Source organism: Polyodon spathula, chromosome 28, assembly GCF_017654505.1.
Source record: "Polyodon spathula isolate WHYD16114869_AA chromosome 28, ASM1765450v1, whole genome shotgun sequence".
Classification (NCBI taxonomy): Eukaryota; Metazoa; Chordata; class Actinopteri; order Acipenseriformes; family Polyodontidae; genus Polyodon; species Polyodon spathula.
This window is the reverse complement of record NC_054561.1, coordinates 7,883,656-7,895,452: the sequence shown is the minus strand read 5'-3', so window position 1 is coordinate 7,895,452 and position 11,797 is coordinate 7,883,656. Positions and strand designations below refer to the sequence as shown.

General features: G+C 46.2%; 1 protein-coding gene across 2 annotated transcripts; it reads right to left on the bottom strand.

Annotated features, from left to right (window-relative positions):
• Positions 1-2,530: 2,530 nt before the first annotated feature.
• On the bottom strand, positions 2,531-8,096 carry phb (prohibitin). Of its 2 annotated transcripts, none has more exons than XM_041231661.1 (7): positions 8,018-8,096; positions 6,509-6,617; positions 6,055-6,216; positions 5,247-5,389; positions 4,789-4,905; positions 4,088-4,183; positions 2,531-3,783 (listed from the first exon to the last, which is right to left on the bottom strand). In XM_041231661.1, exons 1-7 carry the CDS (start codon positions 8,069-8,071, stop codon positions 3,571-3,573), a joined length of 894 nt encoding a protein of 297 aa, XP_041087595.1. In that variant the 5' UTR covers positions 8,072-8,096; the 3' UTR covers positions 2,531-3,570. The 2 variants fall into 2 exon arrangements, with proteins under 2 accessions (XP_041087595.1, XP_041087596.1); XM_041231662.1 differs by lacking the exon at positions 8,018-8,096 and adding an exon at positions 7,947-8,013.
• Between the last annotated feature and the right edge of the window lie 3,701 nt (positions 8,097-11,797).

Here is an 11,797-nt window from a genome sequence, read left to right as displayed (position 1 = left end):
AAAAAAAAAAAAAAAAAAACCTATCACTGATTTAACCAAACTTTAACAACTGCTACAGTTACTAGACAAAAACACTGCAGGTTTTAATTTAAGGTTTGCGAGCAGTTAGCTTGTTTAATTTTTCATAATTTTATTTTAATGAGAAGTGCAAAGCTTCGAAGTGCATTGTGTAAAGTGTTTTTTTTTCTTACTGTTCACGCCCCTTGTTTTACTCATCTATTCCACATTTCAATGCCTGCAATCCTCTCATGGTTTTCTGTTCCTGTGTCACTGCGCGTGCTTCTCGAGTGCGGAAAATACCTGACTGATCTGTCGCCCGTGCTTCCTGTTTCCAGAGCAATCACATGATAAAGTGACCTTTCAACTGAGCTAGTCACACCTGTTCCAATGCAGAGTACCAGAAGGTGGACCAAACAGATTTTCTTTCTGGAATCAGGAAGCACAGACAACAGCCAAACATCTCTAAACTCTCCAAGCAAGCTTTAGAGACAGCTAATAAGAGAATTATTAAATCTTAATATTGGACTGCTCGTGCACTTTCAGGTAATTTTACTGTTTCGCTGACAGGTTAAAAATCCTGTTCTAAAATCAAGTTTACAGTCCAGCTCAACCCAAAATGCCTCTCTGGGGCTAGCAGCGTGTGATGCAAGTTTGGAGAATCCTGTGAAAGACCGCAAGTCGCTCAAGGTCCTGGTTTGTAATGAGACCCCGGAAAGCGAAAGGGCCTGTCTGCTTAGCGATCCTGGAGCCCAAAGGAAATTACTGAGCAATGGCATTTCCCTGGAGACTGAGGTTGGAGTTAATTGGGTCTCATTTACTCAAAGGGCATGTAGAGAAGTGGGTAATGGAGGGTTTTCATTGAGCTGTTTGCTTCTCACGCAGCTCCACTCCAGGAGTTCACACCTGTTCAGACTGCGCTCATAGATCTCCTGATCCACCCCGGACTTGCCTGACCTCAGCATTGGTATTATGTCATTATGCAGATACAAACTGTCAACCCTAAATTGTTACTTTTTTTAAAAATCTCATTGTATTTAGTCATATTTTACAGTAAAGTGCATGCATTGAAAAATCTTGTTTGTGCACTGTGAGCTTGTATTGGGATAAAGGAGTCTGCCAAGTAAACTAATCATAATAATAACGATCAATTCCAGTCAAGACAGTGAAGCGATTCAGAGAGTGAAATTACAGGAGAAGATTCAATTTCACCAGGAAGAAGCGACACAGGCTCGGCTAATAAATTATGCATGAGCTTGCTTGCATACAGGCCGCAGGGTCTGCCCTAGCAGTGTCGGATCTGCTTGTGAATATGAAGAATCAGATTCATTATGGGCTACAGGTCAGCCCGCAAATAGACTTGCTTTGTTGCACCAGGCCCCTGCTTCCTCAGCGGAATGACAAAACAGGGTCCAGTGTTTGGATTGTTACTGGAGAGGCTGTTTGGAGCCTCGCCGCTGGAAAAGACTGTGGGGCCTTGAAGGGAGTGTGATGCTAGCCAGCCTCACTCCAAATTAAATTGTTTTTTTAGCTGCTGTAACCCAGTGCTCAAACACTGCAGATGTCAGAAATGACAGAGATAAGGCTGAAACAATAAACTCATCCGCTTTCAGATCAGTGTTTCAGTTCTACAAAGAAAGTGTTCATTGTACCAGCCTGGATCAGAGTCCCCGTTTGTTTTCTGTAGAAGACATGCTGTACTGCACTCAGCTGGAATCAGTGCTCACACTGCCCCCTAATGGCCACAGAGTCAATTACACATTACAAAGCACTGCACTTGTGTTGGAATTTATCCAACATTTGTTATCTGCAGTGTTTCAAGGCCAGCATTCATGCTTTGTAGTTCCCCTTGTTATACAATACAAATTTGTAAGAAAGTATTCAGTGAATCAAAACTGACTAGTTACAGTAGCTGTTCAGACATCTGGCATAGGCACATGATTGATGAGTCACACACTTTTTTTTGCTTTCAGGAAAATTATCATCCCTAATTATGATCAATCCTCATATAAGGGGAGTAGACACCGATCAGGAGTACAGAGCAAGACAAAAAAGAAAAACCTTTATCCAAATCTAATCAATCGAGCAGTAACAGAAGTCTTTGAGCGGTTTTATTTCATCGTTCGCTGTACGTCACCTTTCAAAACAGAAGCATGTATAAAAAAAAAAAAAAAAAACCCAGCACCGATGGTTCCTATAACTGAAGCTCTGTCTATCTGGAAGAAGACGAGTATTCGCGGGGGGTGGGGGGTTGTTGTGGAACAAGGAATTAAAAACAGCGCCCCCCACCCTCGCCAGGGCTATCTCAAAACAAAACAGGTACCAGGGTCTGGACCAACAGGGAAGGTTTCAAGTCCAGTTTTTATAGCTGATTTACCATTTACCAGAGATGCGCACATTCTTTAAGCTCTGCTCTTCCTCACTTTAACCAATCAGAGAACAGGCAATAAAAACGGGCCCTGTGCGATCAAGTACTCGGTCTGGGGGGGGGGGGTCACATGACAACATCACACAGTATGTATTTACCACAGGGCAGTGTTTCACATCTTTATTTCATTCCTCAATATTTCAACACCCATCCCCACAAAAAAAAAATTAAATACATGAGTTTTCAGTTCAAGTGCTGCGCAAGTGGTCATATGACCAGCCCCACTGCAACAGCAGGAAAACATTTCAGAACTGGTACCAACCACTAGCGACACCAGCTCAGCCCAACCACACCCTTCAATAAGAAGCTTTGTATTGACATAGCATTAGTAATGCAGCGACCGCACTGGGCTGCACGGACCGGCGCTCGTCAAAACCAGCACACACGTGGCAGATGATTCAAATTTATATATATAACTTTCATTCAGGGATTAAACACAGAACCTGACAAATAATCGGAAACCATACCAGGAAATATTCAAACAATATCGTCAAATCTTGTTTTAGAAATCAAGCGACTTCACTTAGTTTAGGGATTTTTTTTTTTTATGCCTGGATGAACTAAACATAATATAAAAACAGGGGGTACAAATGACTCCATTAGCAGAAGTCCAAGAGGTTACCAAACCCAAGTATGCAGTCAGTAAAAGTGCAGCTTGTCTCCAGCAACACTGCGTGAGATGATGAGATGCGGGACAGCGAGACTAAACCCAAACGCTGAAACACGGCAAGGCAGGGCACACCCAGCGCCAATGGGTCAGTCCAGGGCGCTCTCACAAATCTACAGATTCATTTTCAATCTGCACTGCTTTTCAGCTCTTCCAAGACACATTATTTCATGTATTCTTTGCACATGCCTGGAAACTAAATATGTTACAGTCAAACCTGTAGAAGAGCCCACCTGGGAGAATTAACAATAATATGCAAGTGCAACCATGTTAAATCAGCTGATTATATTATGGAGATCGAGAGAGATTGTGTATTATCAAAAGACCGCCACATCATCGTACTGGGTGGACAAAGTATATGGACAAAAAACAAACAAAAAAAAAAAGCACAGGAATGGTCTGCTGGTGCTAGCCTGGCCCGCTCTGGTGAATCTGGTTCCCTGGCGGGCTGCTCTCCTCTCTGTGGGCCTGGCCCCCCTCACTGGGGGAGCTGCAGCAGCGTGCTCTGGCCCCCTGGCAGGTAGGTGACATTGCGGGAGCGGGACAGCTGGAAGGCGATGTCCTCGGCCGCCTCCAGCTTGCGCAGCTCCACCAGCCCGTCGCCCGCCGTGGCTAGCGAGTCCGCGATGAGCAGGGCTGCCTGGGAGTCTCCCTCCGCCGAGATGATAGTGGCCTGCTTCTGCTGCTCCGCCTGGAAAACAACAACAGCAGCGACGCGGCCGTCAGCACTGCGCCAATCACACAGCCAGGGGCTGCAATCACACTCCCGCTGCACAGCTGTTTCATCCATGCCTGCTTTTACTTTAGAGTTTAACCCTTTACTGCCCCAGCTTTGTCCCCATTCCTATTTAATGCTTACCTTCTTATGCCAAATATATTGGGAATAGTGGGCAGCAAAGGGTTAAATGGTGTGTTTGTGCCCGGTGTGTTTCAGGGCAGTTTGTAACTGGAGGTTCTCGTGCAATGCTGATTTTGCCCCGCGGAGTCACACCTACCTTCTCCACCACGAAGCGGGCTCGTTCTGCCTCCTGCTGGGCGACCTGCTTCATCTCCACAGCCTCCGTGAACTCCTTCCCGAAGGTCAGGTGAGTCTGTGGGGTCATTACCTTTACTTTAGTATTTACAAATTCACCACTGAGATTCACACACACATCTAGGAGATCCGCTAATCCAGCTGTGGGTGAAACTTGGTAATAACATTCCTTAAGCTGATGATAGCATCAGAGGCTGGGTACAGTGAGATGGACCCTGTGTGTTTGTGTGCTCCCTTTTGTTTTGACGCATACCTACGGTGGTCTCTTTCATTACATGTCAGGTTTATAAAAGTTTAAAACATTAATACTGAGTGTTTGTATTCAATCAGAAAACCGTCACACGACATGACAATAACATGAAACCGTGTACAAGACTGTGTGAGTGCGTACAGCATGCAATGTTAAATGAAGAACCATATTCATGTGAAAACTGAATAATGTGTAACACTGTACACTATGCAAACCCCAAGGCTATTGCATCCTCATACATATAACTCTAATTCTGCATTTTCAGTGTTTCATGGACGTACATTTAGCACCCATTTAAGTTGGAAGATGCACGAAGAGAAACAGAAGTCTAAAAAGACCCAAGAGCTTGGACAGTAGACTCTCACAGGAGATGCAGGCTGCGCTCCGCTCCCCTGCAGATCGTGGCTACGTACCAGGGAGACGTCGTCGAGGATGAGCCCGAAGGTGGCGGCTCTCTCCATCAGGTCTTCGTTCACCTGCCGGGACACCAGCTCTCTCTGGGTGATCAGCTCCCCCGCGTCAAAGCGAGCCTGGGGAAGAGGAGGGCTGCAGAGTCACTGCACAGCACTGCCACGCATGAAGCAGCATGAGACAAAATATACATTAAAAAAACACTGCTGAACTTTACAAGCAGCAGCAGGTGCTTAGAAAAAAAAACTCTGAATGAAGCCTCAGGAGATCTGAGGAGTCCTGCTGCACCTTCCCACCCTGTTGCACTGGAGAAACACTGCCCTGATTGAAGCACAGAGGACTTGAAGCTCACTCCCTTACAGCACTGTAAACTACTAACAGGCTCTGGTGAGACACACTCACGCTGCAATGGGGACTGGGTGCATGGCATGTGCAGCTGGTACCCTGGCACAGCTCTTACCACGACAGACTTGAGGACCTCCGTGGTGATGGAGGGCAGCACTCTCTCATCGTAGTCCTCCCCGATGCTGGTGAAGATTCGGGGCAGCTGGCCCGCCATGGGCCTGAACAGGATTCTCAGCGTGATGTTCACGTTCTGCAGATCTGACAGAGGGGCGGGGTTACACTTCATCTGGGTTTTCAGCCAGCTGATTGCTGAATTGATCAGAACTGTACCAGCTAAAAAACACTGAGGGCAACATTCTCAAAGCACCGTGCCAAATTATCAAGGTACCCCCCCCCCCCCCCCCCCCCCCCCAAAATTGAAAAAAAACACATTAGTAAAGTCTCAATCTAATGTATCAAATTACACAAATACAGCTTGTGTTTTGATTACTTCAAAGCAAAGCTAATTCTGCAACATTAGCAGTGGGTACAAACAGGGTGGCTTTATGAAGCTTTGACCTCACCAACCTCTTTGTATTGTAGATTTTATTTTATTCAGACGAGGCTTGTCATGCATATTCATAACCTCATTCTTGCCCTGTGCCAGAGTGAGCAGGTAGGACAGGGGTACCAATCAATATGCTTTGGGAGAGGAGTTGGGAACCAGTGAAATGTTTCCGATTGAATAGGTTGGATTGAAGCTGCCGATGTCGTGAATTCAGGAGATGATTTGAGGGGAATCCCTGATGCATAACCAAAGTGAAACAAACAACTGATTCATGTACCAGGGATGTGCAGAACTTATTAATGGACTTACACAATGCTGGTGCAAGTCAGCCTTTTACTAGTGAACAGTTTAGAGCTGTGTTTGGTGCTGGCACTACCTTTACTCCCTGTGATGACCGGGACGTTGCGTGGGCGAGACCGGCAGTCGAACACGACTGGTTTCTGAACCCAGGGAATGAGGAAGTGCGTTCCCTCTCCCACCACGATGTCCTGGACTCCTCGGAAGCGGTCGAATATCACTGCTCTGTGACCAGCGTCCACTGTGGGGCAGGCAGGACAGGGTAGGGTTAAAAACCAAGAGAGACCCCCAACAATAACACACATTCTCCTGTACAGAAGGGCGATTCTTGGTTTAAGCAGTTACTTTAGCACTTTCGGGTGGGCAGGAGAAGTGCTAAGCGAAGCTGAGTGGTTCCATCAGCCGAAAGGGCCAAGTCAAAAACATATTTATTTGGCCTTTTACTTGAGCAGTCTGTCTGTCTAATTTGTACCCTTCTTGCAATGCATTCAGGGGTGCTTGCACATGCAGGGATCAGTCTGAGCTGCACTCACCATTATACAGGGCGGAGTTCACCACCCCTCCCACCAGGGCCAGCCCCAGACCCAGTTTCCCGATGCTCTCAAACAGCTTGGCCATTATGGTGTGCAGCCTCCAGCAGCACTGTGGAGGAAAACAGAGCAAGCAGTGAGCCCTCTGCTGGACAACACCATGAACTACACAACAAACTCAAAACTTCAGGGTTTGAGATCTTCCCTGCTTTAGGTGCATTATTGACATGACCAGGTGCCTGGAGTTTGAACAGTCACTGCAGAGCAAGGCTCACCTACTAGGAGCTGTTCATGTAACTTTAAAATGAGGAACAATTTAAAATCAAACTCGAGGCTCCTGATCGTTTCAATAGTATTGGAGTTAGTCCCGAAACCCGGGACTGTGTGCAGGGCTAGAGCGAGTTTCAAGCCGTGGCGCCTGGTGTTAATGTATGGAAGTCATCTGTGTAAGGCACGTTTTATTTTAATTACCAACGGACCATTAACAGCACAGGAACAAAAACAATGTTTATTTATATATATTATATAAATTGCCTCAGTAAGATATAATGCAAAGAAATCAAATACATAAATGATGTCTGGAACAAACACACATTGTACTGTACAGAAGTTGGATAGCTCCAGGCTTCTGTAGTTGGACCACAACAAAGGTTACTGTACTGTCAACAAGCACCAAAACTAATGAGAAGATTCTCAAAGAGTTTGAGCAAACTTGCATTACATTTTAATATCATTCATTATCAAATGCTATTTGTGTGTGTCGATAAGCACTGGGTATATGTGGATTAGCTACTACAGCACTTCATATTAGCTGCTCATGTATAGTTTGAGTTTGTTGCGATTTTTGAAGCTTCTGATCAATATGCATTAAAACTTGCTAAATGGCAAGCTTGGTTTCTTCTACCCCAAACTAAACTGTATTAACAATAATTAACGATGTTATAATAGTAGAAACCACTACTGGAGGCTTTTTGAGCAAATAGTCTTACAATAGAGCCGCTGTATTATAGGAAGCATCACGCACGAACACAAGGCGGCGGAGAGGCACAATAATTACACATGCTGCTTGCGTGACGCATATTACGAGTCGGTTGGAAATATTGCAAAGTTGACAAAATGCCAGTTTGTATAACTAAGCACCGTCCACGCTGTGCTGTGCTGGGTAAGGTCAGGCTAGGCCTTGGCCTTGCGCAGACACAGTCAGCAGGAGAGCAGCACACAAAGCAGGTTATATCGACAGGGATACCACGCCGAGAATGCAACTCATCACTCTGAAACCAAACGAGAGCGGAAAGAAAGACAGAAAGAGGGACATATCGTACGCGCTTGTTATTAGTAATTGCACACACGATGTAATCTCGCATAGTAAGCACCCTCCTGGAAAGATGATTAAAAATCTCGCTGCAAGCTGCAAGTTTGCCATATTCCCGGTTCTGCTTACATGGAATAAATATCTACGTGAAGGTGGTTTTGCCCGTTTAATCGCGGTGCGCACTTCGCCTCTGCACTCACCTCTCTATCCGGCTCAGGAAAGTGACCTCCACTGCACGCTGTTCCGGAACACATGAACTTCACACGCCAGGGCGCATGCGTTCACCGTCCCAGCCACTGATTGGCTGGCCTGCCTCACTGGGGACTAGCTGAAATAGACTCATATTTATATATTGTGTAGTTGGGGTACACGTTGTTTTTTTTTTTTTTTTAAATAAAGAAATACACAAATAAAGACTTCTAGGTAAACATTTCTTGTCAACATTTTACTTATTTATTTATGGTCCCACGTACAAACCGTGCGCTTTTCTCGCGTGTAAAGCGCGCTCCATTGCCGAATGGAGATGCGCCTGTTTGTGGTTTATACGGTACAGCTCAAAGCGAGAAGGACATTTCAGTGTTGCAGCTGCGGGTTGGCTGCAAGAATACAAGGTGTTATTGAGGTCATGGGAATTGTAGTTTCCGTGAACAGTTCCCCATACGGCTTTACTGTTTCCACATTCAAAAACAGGTTTTAATACAGACGTCATGGCTAACCACCCTCATACAAAAAATACATATTGTTTAGACATGTTGCCGCACTTTTTGCCATTAATCACGTTTAAGAATCCTTATAATATAAAGTTCACCATACTGAAATATGGCAAAGTGTAATAAATCACAGTAAAAACACAGTAAAGCACAGGGAAGCACCGTGAAGCACAAAAAGGTAAGGAAAGCATCTTAACAAAAGATGTCAAGCCATGGTAAGCTGTGGGAAATGCATAGTATACTGTAAACAACACTGTAAATTTACAGGGCCATAGCCAGTCATGAAAAAATGGCAGCTGCAAAGCCACATGTGCAAGAGCCGAAACCAATCATTATTCCTATGATGTTATAATTAATAATAATAATAATAATAATAATAATAATAATAATAATAATAATAATAATAATAATAATCAGTCCATGTTGTGCTTTGGTGGGAGGCTTTATTATGTTATTTTTGTGTGAAATACATACATACCTGTGTAGCTATCTCTCTCTCTCTCTCTCTCTCTCTCTCTCTCTCTCTCTCTCTCTGTCTCTCTCTATCTCTCTCACCCATATACTATAAAGGCATGGCATTATTTCAAACCTTTTTTTTTAACTCAGAGGGTATCTGGTTACAATATGATTTCCGTGCATTCTAATTAATTTACAGAATGACTTTGTTGGTACTCCAGTTTCTTTACATTCCATAGGTGTTCTATAGGTTTATAGAGTACAGGGACACGGGCGTCCTCCCTCTACACACTTCTTGCTGGAAAGGAGCCACATCCTTGCTTCTTCCTGCAGTAGCCAATGGTTAAAAACTCACCTACAAACTCCACTGCAGCTCAGGGAAGCAAAATGAAAACAAACTGCAGAGTGAACACAACGACCTCTCACTGCAGAGTGAACACAACGACCTCTCACTGCAGAGTGAACACAACGACCTCTCACTGCAGAGTGAACACAACGACCTCTCACTGCAGAGTGAACACAACGACCTCTCACTGCAGAGTGAACACAACGACCGCTCACTGCAGAGTGAACACAACGACCGCTCACTGCAGAGTGAACACAACGACCTCTCACTGCAGAGTGAACACAACGACCTCTCACTGCAGAGTGAACACAACGACCTCTCACTGCAGAGTGAACACAACGACCTCTCACTGCAGAGTGAACACAACGACCTCTCACTGCAGAGTGACGACCTCTCACTGCAGAGTGAACACAACGACCTCTCACTGCAGAGTGAACACAACGACCTCTCACTGCAGAGTGAACACAACGACCTCTCACTGCAGAGTGAACACAACGACCTCTCACTGCAGAGTGAACACAACCTCTCACTGCAGAGTGAACACAACGACCTCTCACTGCAGAGTGAACACAACGACCTCTCACTGCAGAGTGAACACAACGACCTCTCACTGCAGAGTGAACACAACCTCTCACTGACCGACCTCTCACTGCAGAGTGAACACAACGACCTCTCACTGCAGAGTGAACACAACGACCTCTCACTGCAGAGTCTCACTGCAGAGTGAACACAACCTCTCACTGAGTGAACACAACGACCTCTCACTGCAGAGTGAACACAACGACCTCTCACTGCAGAGTGAACACAACGACCTCTCACTGCAGAGTGAACACAACGACCTCTCACTGCAGAGTGAACACAACGACCTGAACACAACGACCTCTCACTGCAGAGTGAACACAACGACCTCTCACTGCAGAGTGAACACACGACCTCTCACTGCAGAGTGAACACAACGACCTCTCACTGCAGAGTGAACACAACGACCTCTCACTGCAGAATGAACGCAACGACTTCTCACTGCAGAGTGAACACAACGACCTCTCACTGCAGTATGAACACAACGACCTCTCAGTGCAGAGTGAACACAACGACCTCTCACTGCAGAGTGAACACGACGACCTCTCACTGCAGAGTGAACACAACAACCTCTCACTGCAGAGTGAACACAACGACCTCTCACTGCAGAGTGACGACCTCTCACTGCAGAGTGAACACAACGACCTCTCACTGCAGAGTGAACACAACGACCTCTCACTGCAGAGTGAACACAACGACCTCTCACTGCAGAGTGAACACAACGACCTCTCACTGCTCACTGCAGCAGAGTGAACACAACGACCTCTCACTGCAGAGTGAACACAACGACCTCTCACTGCAGAGTGAACACAACGACCTCTCACTGCAGAGTGAACACAACGACCTCTCACTGCAGAGTGAACACAACGACCTCTCACTGCAGAGTGAACACGACGACCTCTCACTGCAGAGTGAACACAACGACCTCTCACTGCAGAGTGAACACGACGACCTCTCACTGCAGAGTGAACACAACGACCTCTCACTGCAGAGTGAACACAACGACCTCTCACTGCAGAGTGAACACGACGACCTCTCACTGCAGAGTGAACACGACGACCTCTCACTGCAGAGTGAACACACGACCTCTCACAGAGTGAACACCTCTCACTGCAGAGTGAACACAACGACCTCTCACTGCAGAGTGAACACAACGACCTCTCACTGCAGAGTGAACACAACGACCTCTCACTGCAGAGTGAACACAACGACCTCTCACTGCAGAGTGAACACAACGACCTCTCACTGCAGAGTGAACACAACGACCTCTCACTGCAGAGTGAACACAACGACCTCTCACTGCAGAGTGAACACAAACCTCTCACTGCAGAGTGAACACAACGACCTCTCACTGCAGAGTGAACACAACGACCTCTCACTGCAGAGTGAACACAACGACCTCTCACTGCAGAGTGAACACAACGACCTCTCACTGCAGAGTGAACACAACGACCTCTCACTGCAGAGTGAACACAACGACCTCTCACTGCAGAGTGAACACAACGACCTCTCACTGCAGAGTGAACACAACGACCTCTCACTGCAGAGTGAACACAACGACCTCTCACTGCAGAGTGAACACAACGACCTCTCACTGCAGAGTGAACACAACGACCTCTCACTGCAGAGTGAACACAACGACCTCTCACTGCAGAGTGAACACAACGACCTCTCACTGCAGAGTGAACACAACGACCTCTCACTGCAGAGTGAACACAACGACCTCTCACTGCAGAGTGAACACAACGACCTCTCACTGCAGAGTGAACACGACGACCTCTCACTGCAGAGTGAACACAACGACCTCTCACTGCAGAGTGAACACAACGACCTCTCACTGCAGAGTGAACACAACGACCTCTCACTGCAGAGTGAACACAACGACCTCT

Coding starts and splice junctions, on each gene's coding strand:
- phb (XM_041231661.1), bottom strand. CDS start 8,071: ATGTGTTCCGGAACAGCGTGCAGTGGAGGTCACTTTCCTGAGCCGGAT. Junction 5,390..6,054: donor GGTCATCACAGGGAGTAAAG/GTAGTGCCAGCA, acceptor CCCCTCTGTCAG/ATCTGCAGAACGTGAACATC. Junction 4,184..4,788: donor TCCTCGACGACGTCTCCCTG/GTACGTAGCCAC, acceptor ATGACCCCACAG/ACTCACCTGACCTTCGGGAA.